At 41.7% G+C, this 27255-nt stretch overlaps 1 protein-coding gene across 3 annotated transcripts in view; it reads right to left on the minus strand.

Moving 5' to 3' along the window:
• LOC144593617 (macoilin-like) overlaps positions 1–27255 on the minus strand; it is an 82593-nt gene that overhangs the window by 33738 nt on the left and 21600 nt on the right. For all 3 annotated transcript variants that reach the window (XM_078399470.1, XM_078399471.1, XM_078399469.1), the window contains exons 3-4: positions 14879–15020; positions 11022–11148 (exon numbers count right to left, since the gene is read on the minus strand). In XM_078399470.1, the coding sequence (XP_078255596.1) occupies positions 11022–11148; positions 14879–15020 (269 nt within the window). The remainder of the gene's footprint in view (positions 1–11021; positions 11149–14878; positions 15021–27255) is intronic.

The raw sequence follows: 27255 nt of genomic DNA on the forward strand, positions 1-27255 counted from the left end.
AAAAAGTTCTTCCTCATCTCCGTTCTAAATGGCCTACCCCTTATTCTTAAACTGTGGCCCCTTGTTCTGGACTCCCCCAACATTGGGAACATGTTTCCTGCCTCTAATGTGTCCAATCCCCTAATTATCTTATATGTTTCAATAAGATCCCCCCTCATCCTTCTAAATTCCAGTGTATACAAGCCCAATCGCTCCAGCCTTTCAACATACGACAGTCCCGCCATTCCGGGAATTAACCTAGTGAACCTACGCTGCACGCCCTCCATAGCAAGAATATCCTTCCTCAAATTTGGAGACCAAAACTGCACACAGTACTCCAGGTGCGGTCTCACCAGGGCCCGGTACAACTGTAGAAGGACCTCTTTGCTCCTATACTCAACTCCTCTTGTTACGAAGGCCAACATTCCATTGGCTTTCTTCACTGCCTGCTGTACCTGCATGCTTCCTTTCATTGACTGATGCACTAGGACACCCAGATCTCGTTGAACTCCACCCCTCCTCCTAACTTGACACCATTCAGATAATAATCTGCCTTTCTATTCTTACTTCCAAAGTGAATAACCTCACACTTATCTACATTAAACTGCATCTGCCATGTATCCGCCCACTCACACAACCTGTCCAAGTCACCCTGCAGCCTTATTGCATCTTCCTCACAATTCACACTACCCCCCAGCTTAGTATCATCTGCAAATTTGCTAATGGTACTTTTAATCCCTTCGTCTAAGTCATTAATGTATATCGTAAATAGCTGGGGTCCCAGCACCGAACCTTGCGGTACCCCACTGGTCACTGCCTCCCATTCCGAAAGGGACCCATTTATCCCCACTCTTTGCTTTCTGTCTGTCAACCAATTTTCTATCCATGTCAGTACCCTACCCCCAATACCATGTGCCCTAATTTTGCCCACTAATCTCCTATGTGGGACCTTGTCGAAGGCTTTCTGAAAGTCGAGGTACACAATATCCACTGACTCTCCCCTGTCAATTTTCCTAGTTACATCCTCAAAAAATTCCAGTAGATTTGTCAAGCATGATTTCCCATTCGTAAATCCATGCTGACTCGGAATTATCCCGTTACTGCTATCCAAATGCTCAGCAATTTCGTCTTTTATAATTGACTCCAGCATCTTCCCCACCACTAATGTCAGACTAACTGGTCTATAATTACCCGTTTTCTCTCTCCCTCCTTTCTTAAAAAGTGGGATAACATTTGCTATCCTCCAATCCACAGGAACTGATCCTGAATCTATAGAACATTGAAAAATGATCTCCAATGCTTCCACTATTTCTAGAGCCACCTCCTTAAGTACCCTGGGATGCAGACCATCAGGCCCTGGGGATTTATCAGCCTTCAGTCCCATCAGTCTACCCAAAACCATTTCCTGCCTAATGTGGATTTCCTTCAGTTCCTCCATCACCCTAGGTTCTCCGGCCCCTAGAACATTTGGGAGATTGTGTGTATCTTCCTCAGTGAAGACAGATCCAAAGTAACGGTTTAACTCGTCTGCCATTTCTTTGTTCCCCATAATAAATTCCCCTGTTTCTGTCTTCAAGGGACCCACATTTGCCTTGACTATTTTTTTTCTCTTCACGTACCTAAAAAAACTTTTGCTATCCTCCTTTATATTATTGGCTAGTTTACCCTCGTACCTCATCTTTTCTCCCCGTATTGCCTTTTTAGTTAACTTTTGTTGCTCTTTAAAAGAGTCCCAATCCTCTGTCTTCCCACTCTTCTTTGCTATGTTATACTTCCTCTCCTTAATTTTTATGCTGTCCCTGACTTCCCTTGTCAGCCACAGGTGTCTCTTACTCCCCTTAGAGTCTTTCCGCCTCTTTGGAATAAATTGATCCTGCAACCTCTGCATTATTCCCAGGAATACCTGCCATTGCTGTTCTACCGTCTTCCCTGCTAGGGCCTCCTTCCAGTCAATTTTGGCCAGCTCCCGCCTCATGCCTCTGTAATCCCCTTTGCTATACTGTAATACCGACACTTCCGATTTTCCCTTCTGCCTTTCCATTTGCAGAGTAAAACTTATCATGTTGTGATCACTGCCTCCTAATGGCTCTTTTACCTCTAGTCCCCTTATCAGATCAGGATCATTACACAACACTAAATCCAGAATTGCCTTCTCCCTGGTAGGCTCCAGTACAAGCTGTTCTAAGAATCCATCTCGAAGGCACTCTACAAACTCTCTTTCCTGGGGTCCATTTCCAACCTGATTTTCCCAGTCTACCTGCATGTTGAAATCTCCCATAACCACCGTAGCATTACATTTTTGACTCGCCAATTTTATCTCCTGATTCAACTTGCACCCTATGTCGAGGCTACTGTTTGGGGGCCTATAGATAACTCCCATTATGGTCTTTTTACCCTTACAATTTCTCATTTCTATCCATACTGATTCAACATCTCCTGATTCTATGTCACCCCTTGCAAGGGAATGAATATCATTCCTTACCATCAGAGCAACCCCACCCCCTCTGCCCTCCTGTCTGTCTTTTCTATACGTTGTGTACCCCTGAATATTCAGTTCCCAGCCCTGGTCCTCTTGTAGCCATGTCTCAGTGATCCCTACAACATCATAATTGCCCATGACTAACTGAGCCTCAAGCTCATCCACTTTATTTTTTATACTACGCGCATTTAAGTACAACACTTTAACTTCTGTATTTACCTCCCCTCTCACATCGGTCACAATTGGCCCTGCCCTTCATTTCTTTTCCCCTCTAGAACTTCTGTTCCCCTTCTTCCGAGAGTCTTTTGCAATATCTCCTATATTCCCTTTTTTTACCTCATCTTCATATTCACAATTTGTCAACCCCTCCCCCCCAACACCAGCCGGACAACAAAATCTATTCTTTGTAAACAGAATATAACCTCTGTACACCATCATTTCCATTCACTCTTCACAGTCATTCAGGCCAACTAAACTAATGAAACCCCACTGAGCACCAAAATACGTCTGGTCAATTCAGAAAACAATCTGCGACTTTCAAGGCAATCAAACACGTTTCAGGAAATCGCACCAACTAGATGCATGATCCTAAGTGACCCTCCCAGCTTCTCCCTGTGGATTTGTTGGCCACTCTCAGGAACGTATTCTGTTCCTTTCCGAATGCTTGCAGCAAAGCCATGTACTCTGCATTTGCCGGCAACTTTTTTCCAAAGGTTGTTAACTGTAAAAAATAAAATCTACTGACATCTAAACTTGCTCATCTAAACTTGCTCAAAACCTACTGACATCTAAACTTGCTCTATTTAACACATATTTATACAAATTGATCCATTCTGGACTCCTTAGCTTCAGTAACTTAACTTAACAACTTAACATAACATTAATAACATTATATAAAAATATTTCAATGAAATCTCTCTGATGTCCCATTAAATGCGGGAACACTCATACTTGATCCTCTTACTGTAGTTTGAGACCAGAACTTTGAAATTATATGAGTGAATCACAGCCTCTCGATGTTCAGATTATCTCCCAGCAGGTAAAGGGATAAAATATTTACTGTATTCCTTTCTCAGGCATTTCTGGCCATCTCAATTGGTGCATGCAGTTGGTTCACCACTTTTACCTCATCAGTAATTATTCTGGTTGGTATGGGGGCTTTTCTTTGTCATCATTTTGATCGTAAAATAGCATCAGCATGTGCTGAGGTCACATGGATGGTGATAATGAGTACTTTTGTCGATTAATTAAATTGATTGAAAGATACAGCAAAGAAACAAGCTCTTCAGCCCACCGAGTCCACCCGTTCACACTAGTTCTTTGTTATCCCACTTTTGCATCCACTCCCTGCACATTAGGGGTAATTTTAAGAGGCCAACTAACCTACAAACCCACACTTCTTTGGGATGTGGGAGGACACCGGAGCACCCAGAGGAAACCCACGTGATCATAGGGAGAATGTGCAAACTCTACACAGTTAGGGTCGAACCCAGGTGTCTGGCACTGTGAGGCAGCAGCACCACTATCTACACAACTGTGCCACTCATTTGGTGCTATTATACTTGGGAATTACCAAATAAATGACGTCTACCAGAGAAAGCATCTTCCTAAATGATAATTTAAATCATGCCAGTTATCACATGTTATTGTAATCGCAGTAAATTCCTTGTTCTATAATGCAAGTTGTACAGTTATACAGGGCCCTAGTGAGACCGCACCTGGAGTACTGTTTGCAGTTTTGGTCTCCAAATTTGAGGAAGGATATTCTTGCTATTGAGGGCGTGCAGCATAGGGTTACTAAGTTAATTCCCGGAATGGCGGGACTGTCGTATGTTGAAAGACTGGAGCGACTAGGCTTGTATACACTGGAATTTAGAAGGATGAGAGGGGATCTTATTGAAACATATAAGATTATTAAGAGGTTGGACATGTTAGAGGCAGAAAACATGTTCCCAATGTTGGGAGAGTCCAGAACCAGGGGCCACAGTTTAAGAATAAGGGGTAGGCCATTTAGAACGGAGATGAGGAAAAACTTTTTCAGTCAGAGAGTTGTAAATCTGTGGAATTCTCTGCCTCAGAAGGCAGTGGAGGCCAATTCTCTGAATGCTTTCAAGAGAGAGCTAGATAGAGCTCTTAAGGATAGGGGAGTCAAGGGGTACGGGGAGAAGGCAGGAACGGGGTACTGATTGAAAATGATCAGCCATGATCACATTGAATGGTGGTGCTGGCTCGAAGGGCCGAATGCCTACTCCTGCACCTATTGCCTATTGTCTATTGCAATGTTTAACATCTTAATATAAATGTCCCAATAACTCCACTGAGGAGCTGCTGGGAGGTTTATGTGGAAATCGGGTGTACAAGCCAGTAGAGCCACTGGTTTAATGACAGGTCAATGTTAAAGTAACAAATCTTCAATTGTGACAATAGCACTCCATGTCCCTGAAAATTATGCCACATTATTCTCCTCTGGAAAGTGCCTATGTGTGGGTATTGGGATAGTTAGTTGTTGGGCCCCTGAAGCTGATAATCTGCAGTTCCTCGTGCTCCAATTCCCAGGAGAAGGATAACCAATGCTGTAAGATAGCACAATATTGTATTAGCCTGAGTCAATGCACTGGAGAAAGGAAAACTTTGGTTAAGGAAGGTACTCTTTTAAAAAAAAAATCAGAATTCGATTAATCTCATTCAAGTACACTTTTAAATAGTTCAGCAAGATCAGTCATACAACAGCAAACTCCACACTCTGTTCTCAGACTCGATGCCGCCACAAAATGAAGTTAATGGGCTTTTATCCTTTACAGATTGCAGATAACATTAAATTAAACATCTTCTGAGCCAGGCAATTCATTCAGAGAGTCCTCTCCTTCTCAACTAAATCACATGATATTCCCAACTGACAATATCACAAGCACCCTGCCATTTATTTCAGCAACAAAACTACTTTAATAAGATTTCCTCTTCAGCATAATGTAAGCAGTTTTAAGATATTCATCAGGGTGAGTCTAAAGTTAAACCAAACGGGGGAAAAAACATTCCTAGTTGGAAGAGAAAGGTTGCCATAAAATATCTAATTTTAAGGTTGTTTTTAAACTTAAACAAAGTTCTGAATAAATGGGCTGAAGTGTTGTCTGTGGCTAATTCCAGAGGCCAACAGTGCTCAGTCCCTTCCCCACAAATAAACCTCAGATTTGTCTTGTCCCACTGCATGTTTAGGAAAACCTGAGAGATGAATGCCCAGGTATCTGGCACTTTGCTCCAGTGCTTGTCTCAACGTGAAGTCCAATCTCAGACTGCCTTTCTGAATTTCCTACCATAACCATCTCTCTGAATCCATCTCTCTGATCTGACACCAACCAAACTTAGCACAGGATAAGAGATCCTCTACTCTTTGAATGAGGATTCCCAGTCTAGAGATTAGGAGGAAAAAAGATTTAAAAAACGAATAAACCTGTCAGATACATCAGAATTATACAACTGATTTAGAGATGCTGGAGTAACTCAGCAGGTCAGGCAGCATCTCTACAGAGCAGGAATGGGTGATGTTTCGGGTCAAGACCCTTCTTCAGTCTGAAGAAGGGCCTCGACCCGAAACGTCACCCATTCCTTCTCTCCAGAGATGCTGCCTGACCTGCTGAGATACTCCAGCATTTTGTGATACCTTCGATTTGTACCAGCATCTGCAGTTATTTTTCCAGAGATAATGAATGATAATTGGTACTATAACCATTATGAATTCAACCATGTTCTATTAATAGTGTAGAAAACTTTCCTCTGGCGTATTCCTCAATGCCAATCTGGGTTTGTGGAATACAAAATTTGACAAAGTAACCTCACTGTCCAACTCCTGCTTAATTGAACAGCAAGTACCATTCTACTCAGCATCTTGTTTATGATGTTCATTCCAAGATTCTTGTTCTTTCAGATTAGGATGATGTGGAAACAAAGTCCACATTATCTTTTCCTAAATCATGGCTTTGTGGAAATAGCCCCCAAACCAACCATGAATTCCTGCTCCTTCTGGGACCATGTCAGAAATCTTTTAAAAGATTCACTTTTTTGTTAAAATCACTTGTTAAGGAAATCACTTGCGTAAGGAAACCACTGTTTCAGTAGAGCAATGAACATAATTAAGGTCGTAGAGGTGAAGAAGGGTCTTGACCCGAAACGTCACCCATTCCTTCTATCCAGAGATGCTGTCTGTTCCGCTGAGTTATTCCAACATTTTTGTGTCTTCGAACATAATCAAGGACCTTTCCTCCTTCTCTCCACACCCATGGGGCAAAAGACACAAAAGCTTGAAAATGCATAGCACCAGACTCAGGAACAGCATCTTCCCCTCCGTTATTAGACTCCTGAATGGTCCTTCCATATGCTAGGGTACAGTTCTGATTTTCCAACCTACCTCGCTGCAGACATTAGACTATTTCTATGGAACTGTTACATTAGGATGCAGAGAAACTATATTCTGCACTCCTGTATATTTCTCTTTGCTCTGCCTATTATACTTGTGTCTTGCTTGATTGTATTCATGTATTGTATTATATGATTTGATTGAATAGCACACGAGCAAAAGCTTTTTGCTGCACCTTGGTATATGTGACAAAAACAAACCTAAACCTATCCACTCTTGGGGCCACCTGTTCAAAATAGCCCTTTTCTACTGCAGTCTAAAAACATACTATATTTCCTTCCTTCCATCATGGTTCCAAAAGAAGGCTGCAATACAGACCTATTTGTGCATCTCAGATCTTTACTTCAGTGTGTGACATTAAAAAATAAACCTGATTGCAACTCGTAGTATGCCTCTGTGTGTATTGAAAGTGTTGGAATTCGCTTTGCTTCGCTAAAATGCAAGGAACTTTGAACACACTAGGATTTAAATAATTACTTTGATACTCTTATTTCCAACCATCACAATTTAATTCCTTCCTTCCTCTTGGACAAGTTTTATCTTCAGTTCAGAAGGCAAGAACGCTACATTTTCTCTCGTCAATGTTTTCTTTAGTCATGCCAACAGGGGTCATACCTTTGTAAATACTGAGAGACACTTACAGCCCAAACTGCAATAACTGGTCCTTTACACTAAAATTGATCCATGCATTACTTATAGTGCAAAGAAATAGATCATCTTTCCGTGTGGTCCACACAAGTATGTTTAACACTGATAGCAGCTGATACAAGACAATAACATTTTCTGGCAGTTTTGTATCTGTGTGTATATCAATTTGAAATTGTTCCCCATGGAAGTAATTCTATTAGTAGTGGACTCCTGCAATATTCCTGTGAGCAGACTATTTTTATACTTCATTTCATTGTTCTATCTGGGACATATGACAATAAAACACTTTTGGCTCTTGACTGTGCATTTTACCTTATACACTGATGAGCCAGAATATTATGACCACCTGCCTAATATGCTGTTGGTCCTCCATATGCCGCCAAAACAGCGCCGATCCGTCGAGGGATGGACTCTACAAGACCCCTGAAGGTGTCCTGTGATATCTGGCATCAAAACATTAGCAGCAGATCCTTCAAGTCCTGTAAGTTGCGAGGTGGAGCTGCCGTGGATCGGACTCATCGATCCAGCACATCCCACAGATGCTCAATCGGATTGAGATCTGGAGAATTTGGAGGCCAGGGCAACACCGTGAACACTTCCTCGTGTTCCTCAAACCATTCCCGAACAATGTGTGCAGTGTGGCAGGACGCATTATCCTGCTGAAAGAGGCCACTGCCATCAGGGAATACCATTGCCATGAAGGGGTGTACCTGGTCTGCAATGATATTTAGGTAGGTGACACGTGTCAAATTGTCGTCCACATGAATGGCGGGACCCAGGGTTTCCCAGCAGAACATTGCCCAGAGCATCACACTTGTCGTCTTCCCACAGTGCATCCTGGTGCCATCACTTCCCCAGGTAAACGTCGCACACATACACGGCCATCAACGTGATCTGAAAGAAAATGGGACTCATCGGACCAGGCGACCTTCTTCCACTGCTCCAAGGTCCAGTTCCGGTGCTCACGTGCCCAATGTAGGCAATTTTGACGATAGATAGGGGTCATCATGGGCACTCTGACCAGTCTGCGGCTACGCAGCCCCATACACAGCAGGGTGCGATGCACTGTGTATTGTGACACATTCCTCCTGTGACCACCATTAAAATTTTCTGTGACTTGTGCCACAGTAGACCTTCTGTCGGTTCGGACAAGATGGGATAACCTTCGTTGCCCTCGTGCATCGATGAGCCCTAGGCGCCCAACACCCTGTCGCCGGTTTGTGGTTTGTCCATCCTCGGACCACTGTCGGTAGGTACTCACCACTGCTGACCAGGAGCACCCCACAAGCCTTGCCGTTTCAGAGATGCTCTGACCCAGTCGTCTGGCCATAACAATTTGGTCCTTGTCAAAGTCGCTCAGGTCTTTACTCCTGCCTATTTCTCCTGCATCCAACACGTCAACTTCAAGAAGTGACTATTCACTTGCTGACTAATATATCCCCCACCCCTTGACAGGTGCCATTGTAACAGGGCGGCACGGACTTGGAGGGCCGAAAAGGCCTGTTTCCGGCTGTATATATATGATATGATAAGATAATCAACGTCATTCACTTCGCCCGTCAGTGGTCATAATGTTTTGGCTCATCGGTGTACATAGGAATAGGGCAATGTGCCACTTGATATAAAAAAGAATAACAGAAACACAAGCATATCAGACTGCACCGGTGGAATGAGGAGAGCTGATGTTTCAGGTCGCAGATCTTTCACCAATTCTGACCTTTGCCTTTGACCTGAATCGTTAACTCTGTTTTCCTTTCCGCAGATGCTGCGTGCTTTTGAGTGTTTCCAGCATTTTCTGCAGTTTTATTTACTTTCAGCTGTGCCCCTTGAGCTTGCTTTTGTCTCTCGGTTGCAAAATGTCCCATAGTTTCTTAATTCCATTTAGCTGTTTTTTATCCACATCTCTCAATAATTTTACTTAATAAGTATCTATTTATCTCAACCTTTCAGGGGGAATAGTTCCATGTTTAAACTAATCTTAATGTGAAAATGTACTTCATAATTAAATTGCAATGAGATGGATTTTTATTATAAGACCACACTCTTTGAATTGGATTCTCAAACAGATAAAGGGACTTAAGTTTTTTTTAAACAATTTAAATACCACATTTGGAATATCTTCAGACTCAGGAAAATACAGTTTAAATTTATGCAACTTAGCCTCATCATATAACCTTTTAAGTCCTTGTATCATTCTAATGTATCTCCAATGTATCTCTGTAAAGGCAAATATATATGAAGGTTAAAGAAAATCATGATTAAAGGCCAGGACTGCTGGCAGAACAACAATGAACTTTGTGATTTAATTTGCTATCTTATCTAATCCTTTTTTTATTGGTTGTTGAGGAGGAAAGGATATTCAAACTGTCACACTAATTTCATAAATGCGATACAAGGATTGATACATTATTAATTTTATCCCCCTTTTACTTTCAGTTGCATTCTATTTTAAATCAGTATGGTGCCTATTTCAATTGTGAGTAAGTTAACTATATTTAGCTTCATCAGTCCAGGTGGCAATTTATTCCATAAATTAACAAGGATTACTAAACTATGTGGCAGCTGTTTCATAATTTGCATTTTAGTATTCCATGGTCCTTACAGTAAAGAGACAAGCCACACAGCCCAACAGCTCTAAGTCAGTGTTTATATTCCACACCGAGTTTTATATTCCACACCGAGCAAATTTGACCCAATAAAGATGAAGAGATGTGCATGGAATTTGAAGGTGGTGGTGGTGTACTCCTCCTGTCTACTCAGATAGTGGAGCCCATGGGATTCATGTTCATGTGATAGGAGCAGAATTAGACCATTTGGCCCATCAAGTCTACTCCACCATTCAATCGTGGCTGTTCTATCTCTGGGGTTGGGAGGGAGAGATAGATCAGCCATTATTGAATGGCGGAGTAGAATTCTGCTCCTATCACTTATGAGCTTATGAATCCCTGAATCCCTAAAACTTATGAATTCAATCATGGCTGATCTATCTCTCCCTCCTAACCCCAGAGATAGAACAGCCATGATTGAATGGCGGAGTAGACTAGAATGGCGGAAAATGGTATATGAACAAAATGTTTAAGGTAGTATATTGAAGTCATTTGCTAATGGATCAAATAACAATTAATTTGCTCGCTTCTTTTGGAATATCATTCAAAGTGCACTTATCTTGGAAGAATTTGTAAATTCCATTTCATGTGTGGGGCTACAGTGAATAATTCACTCATATCTCGACTAACAATGAGAACATTGGCAAAAGCTGAATCCAATGCTCATTAAAAAATTTCATATATCTAATAGAAAGCCTTCCAAGATATTAATTGAACTCCAAATTTCTACCTTAACACTGTTTATAACAAGTGATTGCTTTCTTTTGAGAATTCATGCCGAGTGATTTAGATAAGGTTATATAAAGTTATTTTTAAGTGGAACCGAGGGAATTTAGTTATCTGTTGACAAATACAATTGCTTGATTCTTGACATCTTTCTTAGTTTGGCATTGTTTACCTGAGTTCCAGAGGTATTGAATCCATACGTATGTACTAGCAACGAAGAAAAGCCAGTGCAGTGGTATGAAGATAAAACAGAACACATCTGAGGTAAATGCTGCACATACAAAGAGTATGGAAATAGCCTATAAACAAATAAACATTTCATCAGTACAAGTCAGCCCTGAAAATATCCATTGCAGCATTTTCACACAATAACTGCAGTAAAAATACAGATGGACAGCAAAAAAACTGCTGAACAGTCTGGTGTGTGTACAATAAATATGTCATTGGTAAGCATTCAGCATGACATACAAATATCAGATAATATGCGGGATGCTTTCTGTCCTGCAAACTTCAGCAAATTCACTAGGAGACTGATGTCACATATTGAAACCTGGAGCGAGACCAACACCAAATAATTCCAGGCTGTTGTGACTTTGACAGCCACAGGCCACCTATACGGAGGTGGGAGCGAGAGTTAACTATCATGAATGATGGCATGAAGCTAGAAAGACTTCTGGGAGTGTGGCATCAGATGTACTGCTTCTTGTAAAAGTGGAAATAAGTAGGTCTGAGCCCAAAACCCATACAGATGGATCCCATCCTCAGTCCTGTACTTCTTAAGGCTGAGAATAATCGGTCTGCTAGTTGTGTGTCCATTTATGTATTAGTTCCATATGCTATTGCTAATGCATTAAAATGGCATTGGCATTCGATTAATGAAATTCAGCAATGTCATTAATGAGACTTGGAGTTAATTCACTCAGGGGACCTCGCTGTGCTGACAAGGTCAATATTCATTATCGAGGAAAGGTGAAGATATTAATGTAGTCTATGTGTTGAAGTTGCTGCAATGAGCAAGGAATTCCAGAATTTTGACAGTACCTCTGGTCACTGATCATCTTGTGGGAGAAGTCATGGCATTGCCAGGTACGATCAAAGAAGCTTTGGCAGATTCTGCAGAGCAATTATAAATGGTACACAGTGCAGCCATCGTAAGCTGGTAGTGGGGAAAATGAATGTGATGAATCCGTGTCAGTCTTTGCTCTCAGTGATGTCAAACCTCTTGCCTCTTCTCAAAATGGCACTAACGAAAGCAAGTGATGAATATTTTACCCCACAGCTGACTTGTGTCTTGTGGATGGTTTTAATATTTATGAAAAACAGGAAATAACAGCCATCTGCTCTTATAGTCACATTTTTTATATTGATGGTGCAGCTAAGTTTGGTATTAATGGTGACCATGAAAATGTTGAATATCGTAAATACCACTGAATGTCCAAGGGAACACATGAGGCATTCTCCTATCAAAGATGGCCATTGCCTGATATTGGGTGTGGCCCAAAAGTTAATTGCCATTTATCAGCCCATAACTCAACATTGCTTTAGTGTTTCTGATGGCTGGAACAATCTGTCACATTATCTGGTGATTTAAAATGTGAGTTTATCACATGAGCTCCATCAACCATCCAGTCAAACAATTCTACTTCTAAAGTTATAATGGCTGGGAAATTCATTCATTGATGAAACGATCAAAGAAGATTTGGCTGATGAAACTATGCTATGCAGATCTGCACTGATATCGAGGGGCTGAAAAGATTGGTCTCCAACAAACAAAATCATCTTCCTTTTTGTGCTGGATATGATACCAATCGCAGGAAAGTGTGATTCAAGGCTCCTTAACATCACGCTCTGGCAAATGCGATCTTAATGTCAAGGGTAGTCACTCTCCTCTTACCCTCTGAATCAATCCCCTTTGCCTCAAGCCCGACCAAGAATTGTAATGCATTTTGCAACCAAGTGATTAAGTGGAACGCAAAAAAATCCATCTGTGCGCAGGTTATTTATGATTGAGGGTCAATTGACATTTAGATTGTATTTCTGATGATTTGGAGCACAGAGAAAGGATTGTAACTGTTCATTTAAACTGGTGCTGATTTAGTGGATGAACTCAGTGACAAATTTTCCTAATGTCGGGGGAGAGGCAGGTTGTTTCAGTGAAGTTTCTGTTCCAGAACAACAAAGCTAGAGGCATGTATAGTTCTGGAAAGTGTCATCAGCACCATAGCTGGTGTTTTTTGAGGCCCAATGTACTCAATCAATTCGAGATATATGTGGATTATATTGCCTGAAGATTGGCTCCTGCAGTGGTGGAAATCACTGGATGTGACGGAGATGGGTCATCCATTCATCATTTCTGGCTGAAGGTGATTAAGAATTGTTTAACCTTACATTTTACTTAGATGTCTGTCACTGTCACTGAGAATAGTTATGTTTGTGAACAGGTCTCCTAGAATTAGTTGTTTCATTGTTCACATCAAGTCACAGTTCCCACGTTTTGATCTGATCTGTGGCATCTGTTAATGCAGTGAAGAGCCTGCAGCTCGGTTATACTTTCACCAGTGCTGCTCCTGGCACAGTTCTTCGCAGATTTTATTGAGCCAGGTTGATGACAGTGGGAGAGCATGGAAGAAACAAGGCTAGAAGAGTGTAGATGATGGAGGAGTACAATTGTTTGGGTGTTAATGGTCCACACAAATGCCCTGTTTTGAGGCTGCAGATACATTCTGAATCTGCGCTGTATCTCCAAACTAAACTAAACTAATCTCTCCCATTTTGCTTGATGCTATTGCTACACAACACAACATAACCTTTGCTTTTCCAGTTTTCTTTCTTGATTAGTACGGGTGTCAGATGTTATGGGGAGAAGGCAGGAGAATGGGATTAGGAGGTTGAGATAAATCAGGCATGATTGAATGGCCAAGTAGACTTGATGGACCAAATGGCCGAATTCTACTCCTATCACTTATGATCTTATGAACCCACGGGGACTACGAGATGGTCATTTTGATGCGTGTTGTGCCCAGTAAGAGGCCATTTGTTTTCTGGCACAAAATGTAGACTTAAATGTAAAGGCTGCATTTAAGTAGGTTGCTGATACTAAGAGTGGCAGTGAGATCGATAATGAGGAAGAAAGTCAAAGTAAAAGGAGATAATAATGAACTGGTTAGACAGGATCAAAAGTGGCAAATTAAATTTTGTCAGGAGAAGTGTGAGGTAATGTGTTTGGGAAGAACAAACAAGGCTGGGGAATACCCAATAAACAGTAAATACCAACACGTGTAGAGAAACTAAGAGATCTTGGAATGCATGTCCACAAATTGCAGAAGAAGGCAGGACAGGTAAGTAAGGTGGATAACAAGGAAAGCTTCATTTTAATGTCCACAGCTTAGAACAAAGATAGACACAAAAAGCTGGAGTAACTCAGCGGGACAGGCAGCATCTCTGGATAGAAGGAATGGGTGAGGTTTCGGGTGGGGACCTTTCTTCAGTCTGGATGTGCCTTTGGCATGTTCTGAATGGTGCACATTAAAGTTGGACAACTTAACTTAACTTATTCTGAAACAACTTGTAATATTTTTGCAATAATTCAACAATTAGTGATTTTCATGAACTCTAAAATTATCAATCTTCTTAGGTAAAACAAAATCTAGAAATAAACCACCAAACTAGGAACAGGAATGTTCCAACTAATAACGTTATAGAGAGGAAATAATATGCATTTTTGTAAAAAATAAACTATCCCTCCGCTTTCCTGTAATTTGACAAATAGCATCTTCAAAAATATTTACCAACAAATATCATCTACTAAGACAAGTTGTTTTATTTTAGATTTTCCCATGAATATTGTAACCATAAGCAGTGATTTCTTCACTAGGAACACTGTAACACACCATAAAATTTTACCTCTTTGCATTGGATAATTTTGAATTATTTTCCCAGTGGCAAGTTTAATGACATGTAGACAGAACTGAAATGAGAATTTAGCAACTTAATTCTATATATAAAAGCCTAAATATAAATTATACTTACAAGGCCCTGACATCGAGAGGAATCATATACCCCTTTGACAAATAGCCAACCTGGCCATAAATATTCAAATCGAAGTTCCAGGATGAAATCTGCCAAAAGTATCAGTATCCATACCATAAGAAACTTCAGAGAGGTGCATACACTGTAAAATCACAAGAGAATAAATTATTTATGAGATTCAATTACAGCCCAATCAGTAATACACCATTTGCAACCACATACTGGATGGTAATTAAAGCAAGCAGTTTCTGTTTCATCTTGAGTTCTGGGCAAACCATGCCCAAAGCTTATTTGAAATGATCTGACACGATTTTTGAACCTATGTCTGTCTCTCCAGTTTGCCACACAACCACTAGAGGAAAGTATAATACTTTACAGACATGGAAGAGAGGGTGAATTTTGAAAAGGACCCTTTTTATGTTAAATTTAAATATTTTTGTAGAACCACTGGATATCTCAATGGAGAAGCAGGTTGTGTCAGGGCATCAGGAATGGATTTAATCTTGGTGAAATATTGCCACCCCCGCAAGTTTATTGTCAGTCTTAACTCCAGCTTTCCTAACATTTTCTCTATACCTTGTTACCACAGGTTAAAATTCACCCACTTCTGAGGTTAAATGGACTGCAGCCCGTAACATAATCTCTGTTTTGTAAGGGATCTACATTTATTTTTTGCTAATCTATTTTATAAATCTAAAGAAGCTGTTTTATATTTCTTGCTTGATTACTTCATATTTTACATTCCCTTTCTTTACCAATGTCTTGGTCCCCCTTTGTCGAATTCTGAAATTTTCCTTGGTTTATTGCTTTTCTTGGCAACATTGTTAGCCATCTCTTTTAGTTCTAGTTTAGTTTAGTTTAGAAACACAGCGCGGAAACAGGCCTTTCGGCCCACCAAGTCCGCACCGACCAGTGATCCCCGCACTACCCTACACACATTAACACTACCCTACACACACTAGGGACAATTTTACATTTACACCAAGCCAATTAACATACAAACCTATACGTCTTTGGAATATGGGAGGAAACCGAAAATCTCGGAGTAAACCCATGCAGGTCACGGGAGAACGTACAAACTCTGTACAGACAAGCACCCGCAGTCAGGATTGAACCCGGGTCTCTGGCGCTGTAAGGCAGGAGCTCTACCACTACGCCACCGTGCCGCATTGCTCTTATTGTACCTCTTATGCGTTTGTGCCTTCAGGGGATACATAACATTGTAACTTTATGTGCCAATTCTTTAAATGTAGGCATAGTAGGTAGTTATGTTATGTCACAGCTCTCGGGACCTGGGTTAAGTCCTGATCTTGGGTGCTGTCTTCCGATTTACATATTCTCCCCATGTCCCTGTATGTTTCTGTCTGGATTCCCCTGTTATTTCCCACATGCCAAGTGGTGTTGATACGTTTAGTATAGGTTAATAGCAAACAGGACAAAATGGAATTGATGGCCATGTGTGAGACAGAACAAATTGTAGAACTACAGATAAATAAGAACTAATAGGACTAATATGATTCTTTTCTGGGAACCAGCACACACCTTTCTGTGTTAATATAAAGTATTATATCGGCCACAATCTCTTTGAGGCACTTCCCTCTGGAAGGCGACTCCGGACTGTCAAAGCAGCCACAGCCAGACATAAAAACAGCTTTTGTTTCCGTGAGTAGTAGCTCTACTCAATAACCAAATGTTTGTAGTCTCTTTTTGCTCTGGTTTATTCCACTCACATGTTTAAACAATAATGTCGTATTCTTAATGTTTTAATGTTTTATGCTTTATTGTTAATTGTTTACTGTATGTTCGTGTTGTTACTTGCGAGCGGAGCAACAAGGCACGTTCCTTGTATGTGTACATACTTGGCCAATAAACCTATTAATTCATTAAATGTTGGCCATTGCTTGTCAACTGACATTTATGCAGTCGCACAAATCTACCAGAGTCATCACATGCCTCACACTCTCATGGTTTTGAAGCAAATGGGATTTATAAACTTTCATTGGTATCATTATCATTCTTCCCTTAGGACCCTTAAATACAAGATTATTAATTAATCCGAAGTAGATCAAAAATATTATGTCCTTGAGTCGTTTCTTCAGTACACTGATCTTGTATATACTTCATGAATTCATTCTCCATATTACTACTGCTAATTTGATTTGCCCAGTTAATAACTGGATTACAAAGCCCCAATGATTATTGTAGCACTGTAGTTAAATGTGGTACTAATTTCCTGATTTGTATAAGCTCTTCACTGCAACTGTTCAAGGAACAGAGAAATATATAGCACAGGAACAGCTCTTCAGCCCACAATGTCTGTGCGAAATCTGATGCCAAGCTAAACTAATCTCATCTGCCTGCACGTGGTCCATATCTCTCTGTTCCCTGCACATTCATGTGCATATCTAAAAGCCTCTTAAACATGACTATCATATCTGATTCCACCACCCACCACCCTTTTTGTAAAAAAACTTGCCCTGCACATCTACTTTAAACATTACCCCTTTCACCTTAAAAATATGGCCTCTAGCCTTTTCCACCCAGGAAAAATATTCTGATTATCTACCCTATCTATCCTCTCATAACTTGATATACTTCTATCAGGTCTCCACTCAGCCATCAATGCTCCAGAGAAAACTATCCAAGTTTGTCCAATCTCTTATTATAGCCAATATCCTCAAATCCAGGCAGTATTCTGTTAAACCTCTCCTGCACCCTCTCCAAAGCATCCACATCCTTTCTATAATGGAGCACTCAAAACTGTGTACAATACTCTAAATGCTGCCGAACCAAGGTTCTATAAAGTTGCATCGTGACTTCCTGACTCTTGTATTCAATGACCCAACCCAAGAAGGCAAGCATACCATATGCCTTCTTTACCACACTATCTACTTATGTTGCCACTTTTAATGAGCTATGGACCTGGATCCTCAGATTCCTCTGTACATGAATGTTGTGATTTTTCCATTAACAGTTTACTTTTCTCTTACAATCGACCTCCCAAATTTCAGCACCTCACACTTCATCATCATCATCATCATATATATACAGCCGGAAACAGGCCTTTTCGGCCCTCCAAGTCCGTGCCGCCCAGCGATCCCCGTACATTAACACTATCCTATACCCACTAGGGACAATTTTTACATTTACCCAGCCAATTAACCTACATACCTGTACGTCTTTGGAGTCTTGCTCGGGTTAACCTCCATCTGCCATTTCTCTGCCCATTTTTATAGCTGATCTATATCCTGCTGCACACTTTGACAACCTTCTTCATAGTCTGCAACTTTTGCAAACTTGGTGTCGTCTGCAAACCTACTAAAGACAAGGCTGACCAATGTTTTCTGCCCCATACTGTGTCATAATTTCCTAGATTTTCCTTTTTATTATCAGGACAACCTTTCCTCGTTTTCTATTTTTCATCTCTTCCCTGAGATGCAAATCTCTAATATATTTCATTTCCAGCATTAGTAATGGTGCAGCCATTTTGTTTGCAAAGTATTTGGATTCCTGAAGGTTTTAAACAAGATTAGCAATTATTGTGATATATTTTAGCATTGTTAAACAAAGATTCCAAATCCTGTTCAAAATTCGTGATAATTCAGAGATAACTGGATCTGCAGCGGCACATTACTCCATGGTTATGTAAATTGAAGTTTAGTTTAGATTAGTTTAGAGATAAGACACGGAAACAGGCCCTTCAGCCCACCAAGTCCGTGCTATCCAGCGATCCCCGTACACTAACATTATCCTACACACTAGGGATAATTTACAATTTTTGCTGAAGCCAATTAACCTACAAACCTATACGTCTTTGGAGTGTGGGAGGAAACTGGAGCACCCAGAGAAAACCCAAGCGGTCATGGGGAGAAGGTACAAACTCTGTACAGACAGCACCCGTGGTCAGGATCAAACCCGGGGCTGTATAGCAGCAACTCTTCTGCTGCGCCACTGTGCCGCAAATTTTGGGCTGGACAAGCCAGTGATCGGACAAGGCTGAAACAGAGTAAAAAGAAAAGTAGAAAGGCTCTCAGCAGGAAGCTATATCTACTCAAAAATTACAGGAAGCAGCTCACCTACTTGAAATTTAATAACATTCAGTTTCAGTAGTCAGTATTATTCTATAGTTTGAGGTTTCTGGTATCCATATTACATGCGATCTAACCTGGTCCTTTCACTCTGATATGGTAATAAAAAGCACATTGGTATATTTATTTCCTTGGTTGTCAGAAAAGATTCGGCATTCCACAAGGATTCTCTCAAACTTCAACAGACATGCTAGGGAAAGTATTCTGACAGATACATCTCAGCCTGGTATGGCAACTGCTCTGCTCTTTACTCCCTGAATTTGCAGAGGGTGGGGAACAGAGACTTGTCTATCATAGGCTCATCACTTCCTTCCATCCTATCTATCTTTACAGAGCACTGCATCTGGTAGGCTGGAAGTATCATCGAGGATGCCTGTCACCCTAGCCATTTCATAGAAACATAGAAAATAGGTGCAGGAGTAGGCCATTTGAGCCAGCACCGCCATTCAATATGATCATGGCTGATCATTTTCTCTTCTCTTTTTGAGAGAAGATATAGGAGCTTGAAAGCCTGGATGTCCAGACTAAAGAACAACTTCCCCATGGCTGCCAGACTCTACCTTATTCAGTTATTCTGCTAATGCAGTTTAATTTTATTTGCACTGTTAAATTGCATTACAATCTTTGCACCGTTCTGCTGTTTTAGATTCATCATTGTCTTTATTGTTGAATCTATCATTACTAATTACACTGTTAACACTATGAGCTTTATGACAACAGAAATTTTCATTGTACCCTGGTGTATTACCCTGGTCCCACATAAGAGATTAGTATGCAAACTTAAAGCACACGGTATTGTGGGTTCAGTATTGATGTGGATAGAGAACTGGCTGGCAGACAGGAAGCAAAGAGTAGGAATAAACGGGTCCTTTTCAGAATGGTAGGCAGTGACTAGTGGGGTACCGCAAGGCTCAGTGCTGGGACCCCAGCTATTTACAATATATATTAATGATTTGGACGAGGGAATTGAATGCAGCATCTCCAAGTTTGCGGATGACACGAAGCTGGGGGGCAGTGTTAGCTGTGAGGAGGATGCTAGGAGGCTGCAACGTGACTTGGATAGGTTAGGTGAGTGGGCAAATGCATGGCAGATGCAGTATAATGTGGGTAAATGTGAGGTTATCCACTTTGGTGGCAAGAACAGGAAAGCAGACTATTATCTGAATGGTGGCCGATTAGGAGAAGGGGAGATGCAAAGAGACCTGGGTGTCGTGGTACACCAGTCATTGAAAGTAGGCATGCAGGTGCAGCAGGCAGTGAAGAAAACGAATGGTATGTTGGCATTCATAGCGAGGGGATTTGAGTATAGGAGCAGGGAGGTTCTGCTGCAGTTGTACAGGGCATTGGTGAGACCACACCTGGAGTATTGCGTACAGTTTTGGTCTCCTAATCTGAGGAAAGACATTCTTGCCATAGAGGGAGTACAGAGAAGGTTCACCAGATTGATTCCTGGGATGGCAGGACTTTCATATGAAGAAAGACTGGATAGACTCGGCTTGTACTCGCTGGAATTTAGAAGATTGAGGGGGGATCTTATAGAAACTTACAAAATTCTTAGGGGGTTGGACAGGCTAGATGCAGGAAGATTGTTCCCGATGTTGGGGAAGTCCAGAACAAGGGGTCACAGTTTAAGGATAAGGGGGAAGTCTTTTAGGACCGAGATGAGAACGTTTTTTTTCACACAGAGAGTGGTGAATCTGTGGAATTCTCTGCAACAGAAGGTAGTTGAGGCCAGTTCATTGGCTATATTTAAGAGGGAGTTAGATGTGGCCCTTATGGCTAAAGGGATCAGGGGATATGGAGAGAAGGCAGGTACGGGATATTGAGTTGGATGATCAGCCATGATCATATTGAATGGCGGTGCAGGCTCGAAGGGCCGAATGGCCTACTCCTGCACCTATTTTCTCTGTTTCTATGTTTATATGTATGTGAAAATAAATTAATCTGAAACTGAGATGGCAAACTGATGCAAATATAAAGTTAAATACTCTCCTCTGTTTGCAAAAGGCAAAGGGACTTAAAATGAGGTCTGTTGTACATCACCGAGTGTCTGAATATTTTTGTTTTTGTGAAATTACATATAATTTTTTCATACATAGGAATCTTATGAACAGACCTAGCCAGGCAATTAGAAGCAATAATTATTCATTTTAGTTTAAGATTTAACCTATTTTGCTGTGTGCTGCTTTATTGAAAAATATAAATATTTATAGGTTACTGCTCTAGCCAGTTTCCTTCAAATCATAACAATTTGGGTGCTTATGATTTTCTGTGATTCTAATTCAGTTGGATTTTACATTTGAAAGTAAATTCAGGTTATTCAACCACTGATGCAAACCTTAGCAAACTTGGGATGTATTTACTAAATTAATGGGGCTTGATGGACATCTTTGTGCATAACATTTAGCTTGAATAATAACATTTAGAGAAATTGTGGGTCTCTGGTTGAATCTAGAGGCAACTAAATAGGATTCTTCTGCAGAATTCTTCTGCAGTTGTACAGGGCCCTGGTAAGACCACATCTGGAGTATTGTGTACAGTTTTGGTCTCCTAATTTGAGGAAGGACATCCTTGTAATTGAGGCAGTGCAGCATAGGTTCACGAGATTGATCCCTGGGATGGCGGGACTGTCATATGAGGAAAGATTGAAAAGACTAGGCTTATATTCACTGGAGTTTAGAAGGATGAGAGGGGATCTTGTAGAAACATCTAGAATTATAAAAGGACTGGACAAGCTAGATGCAGGAAAAATGTTCCCAATGTTGGGCGAGTCCAGAACCAGGGGTCACAGTCTTAGAATAAAGGGGAAGCCATTTAAAACTGAGGTGAGAAGAAACTTTTTCACCCAGAGAGTTGTGAATTTGTGGAATTCTCTGCCACAGAGGGCAGTGGAGGCCAAATCACTGGATGGATTTAAGAGAGAGTTAGATAAAGCTCCAGGGGCTAGTGGAATCAAGGGATATGGGGAGAAGGCAGGCACGGGTTATTGATTGTGGACGATCAGCCATGATCACAATGAATGACGGTGCTGGCTCGAAGGGCCGAATGGCCTCCTCCTGCATCTATTTTCTATGTTTCTATGATAGTGCTGAAAAACAAGCAATGAAGGCAGTGATTCTTGATTAATACATGCCAACTTGTCCTTTTCATGCCACACAACCAATTTATGCCTGGTTTTTCGTTGGTGTGAATGCAGGGCTCCGCCACCAATTACTGCAGTGTTCATTGATTTAGTACATACCTGCAAATCAGGTTTTGCATGTGACCAGCACTAGAAGGAACTAATTAGTGCTGGTTGAAGCCATGTTTGCACCTCTGAAATATGAATTTGTCATTCCCAGCAAATGCTGGCAGAGGTCACGGTACAGTTTGGTAAGTATGATGGAAGCTGAAGCAGGAGCACAGGCTACAGCCGGAATGTGACTGCAGCTCCAGGCACTTTGGTCAATGAGAAGGAGACCTTTCAGGGACCAAGAGAACCTTCCAGGTTCACACTGCAGTGGCAAGAAGAGGGAGAAGCAAACTAGGCCAATGCTATATGAAATTCACTGACCTCGCACTCAAGCTGAAAGGCAGGAAGAGCAACATTAAGTCTTTTTACTGAGTAAGACAACGATTTGCCTCACTCCCTCTTGTCTGAGAGACCAACACAAGCTTTCATGGCAATGTCCTTAGTCCAGGTGTTCGGCACTGTCCAATTATGTCATGGTCTATACGAGAGACCACAGGGATGTCCACATCACCTGAGTACCAATGGCCTGCATTTGTAGCTCCCTGCAGCTTCTTGTTTACCCAAGCCCCTGATTGCTGCAAGGTTCAGGAGAAAAGCGCAGCCTTTATTTTGATTTTTTTTCCAACCCTCGATAGCTCATGGCAGAAGGACCCTAGACAGCAGTCCTTCCCCACAAAGCCTTTGCCTTGGCTGCACCGAGCTTCAGCGTATCTGTCAGCATGAGAGGGTGGTGCAGTTGTAGAGTTGCTGCCTTACAGCGCTTGCAGCACAGGAGACCCAGCTTTGATCCCGACTGCAGCTGCTGTCTGTAGGGACCACATGCGTTTTCTCCGAGATCTTCGGTTTCCTCCCGCACGTTGAAGTCATACAGGTTTGTGGTTTAATTGACTTGGTATAAGTGTAAATTGCCCCTAGTAAGTGTCGGACAGTATTAATGTGCAGGGATCACTGGTTGGTGTGGGTTAAGTGGGCTAAAGGGCCTGTCTGTGTGCTGTATCTCTAAAACTAAAAAACTAAACTAAAAGGTACTCCTGCAGCCTGGAATATAGTCGGCGGCATACCATTCCAGACAAGTTTCAGACAGGCCAAAGATGAGGATCATCATCATCAAGTTGGTGATCCTCCAGCAGTCCTTGATATTTGATTCAATGTACAACACTAGGAATAACCAGCAAAGCAGAGAGTCTGCTGTTACTCAGATGCTCAGCAAGGATCCTTGCATCCTATTCCAAACCTTCTTTGCAAATGTGCAGCCCACAAAGAAATGGGTGATCATCTCATCCTCACTGCAGCCATCCCAAGGGCATCGTGCACGGTGGATGAGACAACAACTGTGTAAGAAGGACCTGTCGGGCAGGGTCCCTCTCACTGCCAGTCACGCAAGGTCTTGATGGTTGTTGGTGAGTTCTGGCGATGAGGCATTCTGCCAAATAGTTTTGACAATCTGCTTGGGAAACCACCACAAAGCATCCATCATGTGCTTCTCCCACAGTGCCTATAAGATGTTCCATGCTGACCACTGCCTGATGGATTTGTGGTCACAGGTACCTACCTAAAATAATTTGTCCATGATGGAAAGGCTTTAAGGCAGAATTCTACTGAACAGAACAACAACTGGTGCAGGCCAATGCTTCGCAATGTCGGATAGCAAAAAATAACATTTAGTAATTTTAAAAAAAAATCTTTTTATTTCATAAATAAACTATTCATAATGAAAGGACGTGCCCTTCCTTGCGTTATGAACAGCCAACTTAGGGACACCCTGTGCATGTGATCAAGCATGTGGGAGACCGGCAGGATGGATTAGCCAACTGCTGCGATGCTACAGGCATCTTCTGCCGAGTGGGAAAGGGCCATTTGTGCATGCCTCCTAGTCCTCCCCAATCCCCCTCCTTCCGAGATGCAACTGTCGGAGACTGGGTGGAGCTGCGCAGAGTTTGGGAGCTCTGACCAGACTCATTCACTGAGTCAGTGAACCGGTCTGATGACCACTCTTCCTGCACCTGCACATTCTTCCACCATGACTCTCCCACACACTGTGTTCTGTTCATTTCCGAAAAATTCATTCTAGGAACTATTCACGAGAACGGAACCCTGTTGTAACCCAGGTGCTGCTTGTACAAGAAATATGAAAACTTTGTATGGCTTTCTTTACATACATTATGTCGCTCAGTTTATAGATTCATAGTGTAAATGGGTTTATATATTTGCACTGTTAGCGCATCTCAGTTTTTGTACAAAGTAACTCTGTGCCCTCCTTGGATGATACACGATGTTTTCCTTGGTTGGTCCCACCAGTGAATTTAGATGTTGAAGAGGGGTTTTCTCCAAAATACCATTGAGAACTAGAATCTCACTGTCTTCATACAGTGCAATTACTTGCCACCACTTCCATCCTCAAGTCATTTCTCAGTGAAGGCAAATTATGGTCAATGCCATTGATGAATTGAAGCGACATTCATGGAAGTGAGACAAAAATAAAGTCTTGTCCTCTTGTAGTTCTTTACTACATTTATTTTTCTGTTGAATATGCATTTTTATCTGGATGTATATTTTGGAAAGATAAAGACATAGCTCATTTTCTCAATGTTATTGGAAATAACATTTGCAGCTGAAAAAAATGGCATATGGTTTAATGCCACTCGTGTTTATAAAGATATGAGAAAAAAACAAATATATAAACATATTATTACTTAAAATATTGCTTTTGTGAAATCATAAAGAATTATATTGTCACAGCCTTTTAGACTTTAGAGATGCAGTGTGGAAAAAGGCCCTTTGGCCCACCGAGTCCACACTGATCAGCAATCACCCCTACACTAGTACTATCCTACACACTAGGGACAATTTACAATTTTTACAGAAGCCAATTAACCTACAAACTTGTCCGTCTTTGGAGTATGGAAGGAAACCGGAGCACCCGGAGAAAACCCACGTGGTCACATGGAAAACTGGAGCACCTGGAGAAAACCTAGGTGGTCACAGGGAAAAGGTACAAACTCCATACAGACAGCACCCATAGCCAGGATCTAACCCAGGTGTCTGGTGCTGTCAGGTAGCAACTCTACCACTGCGCCACTGTGCGCCCTAGCCTCATAGATTTGAAAGTCACAGGAACACAGGAGCATGGGGTATTACTTAGAAATGGACAATTTAATATTCGCACAACTGTAGAACAATAACAACAGTTGTAAAGAAAATTTGATGGTCATATAATAATAATGATAATAATAATAATAATAATAATAATACATTTATTTTATATAGCGCTTTTCAGGATACTCAAAGACGCTTTACAGAGCAAACAAGACAAAAAACAAACAAACAAACAAAAGATTTGTCCTGATGGAGAAGCGGCGAACAAATAGCGCCAGCGTCCTCTCACGTCAGGGTCCGGCAGTAAACAATAAAGAACACAAGACACACAATTACAATTTAACACAGACAACCATCACAGTGATTGCTCAGGCACACCCTCACTGTGATGGAAGGCAAAGAACGTCTTATCTCCTCCTCATTCTTCTCCTGCGGTCAGGCAGTCAAACTGCTGCCTCGAGGCGATCGAGGCTCCCGACTTTTGAAGCCCCCGCCGGGCGATGGAAGGCCCCAGGGCCGAGCCGAGCAGGCCGATGAAGGTCCTAAGCCCCCACCGGGCGATGGAAAGTGCCGCGGCTGAGCCACGCAGGGCGATGAAGGTCCTGCGAGTGGGTCGATCGAGCCTCGTGATTCGGGGCGGTCGAAGCTGCTACGGCTGGAGCTCCTGAAAGCCGGTCGCCAGCCAGGGACCTGCGAGCTCCCGATGTTGCGGTCTGCAGGGCCCACGGCCGAAGCCTCCGAGATGGTAAGTCCAGGCCCTGCGACCGGAGTCTTCAAGGTCGATCCCAGCTGGAGGCCGCCAACTCCACAGTGTTAGGCCATAGCGTGAATGGAGATACGACACGGAAAAAGGTCGCATCTCCGTTGAGGAGGAGATTTAGAAAAAAGGTTTCCACTACACCCCCCCCCCACCACCCCCCCCCCCCCCCCCCCCCCCCCCCACCGCCCCCCCCCCCCTCCCCCCCCACCCTCCCCCCCCACCACCCCCCACATATACAGAGCTAAAAATAAATCAAAACATACATTTAAATGATAACAATAGACAAAGACAAAAAAAGACAGAGAGACTGCCGGTGAGCCGCAGCTGCAGGGCACAGCCACGCCCCCCAATATAAACATTGTTTTACAATACATTACATATAAAGCCTGATTACTGTTCTGTTGTTACTTTCCCCACTAATTACTCATTCCATACCTTGGGCTATTATCTTCACATCAGCTACAAACAGAACGACCACAATTGAATGCCTCTCAAAAGGCAGCATAAGAATATGGAATTACATTATTCAAATCTGCTGAGTCAGGGTTTACACTGTTCCAATATGTCCAATTTTTCTGAGTCCATTTTGTCCATGACTTATGGCAACATCAGCAAATAACAGCAGAGATTCCAAGCACATCATAAGCACTTTAGTTCCACAGGTGCACTTCCACGGGACACAGTTCCTGGAAACCCTCAGCAGTGAAATGGAATGGAATGGAATGGAAGGGAATGGAAGGGAATGTCATTGATGTACAGAGACTCACCACAATTTACAGTATGCCGACTCTTCTTCAGTCACTCCTGAGACTTCAGTCAGAAAAATTGCCTCAAAACTCTAGCTACACTTAAAAAAAATAAAACCTTTCCAGATATTTGAATTATTCATGTAATAACATTACTTAAGTATGAAAGCCTATAATTAGACAGCTGATTTGCATAGGGGAAAAAGCCAATTTTCCTTTTGGTCACCACAATTAATCTGATTAATTGATAACACTGAAAATAAATGGTTGAAACTGTTTGTTAAACAACTACACTGAATGATTTGCTCAACATCACAAATGACAAAAAATAATTCTTTGCTTGATACATTAATTGTCATTATATTATATTATTGTCAACTTTGCATTATGTGGCAAGATTAGTGGGTGAAGAACATGGAGACAATTTTTTGTCAAATTTTATTAGATTTTACCTT

Source organism: Rhinoraja longicauda, chromosome 5 (assembly GCF_053455715.1).
Source record: "Rhinoraja longicauda isolate Sanriku21f chromosome 5, sRhiLon1.1, whole genome shotgun sequence".
NCBI classification, from domain to species: domain Eukaryota; kingdom Metazoa; phylum Chordata; class Chondrichthyes; order Rajiformes; family Arhynchobatidae; genus Rhinoraja; species Rhinoraja longicauda.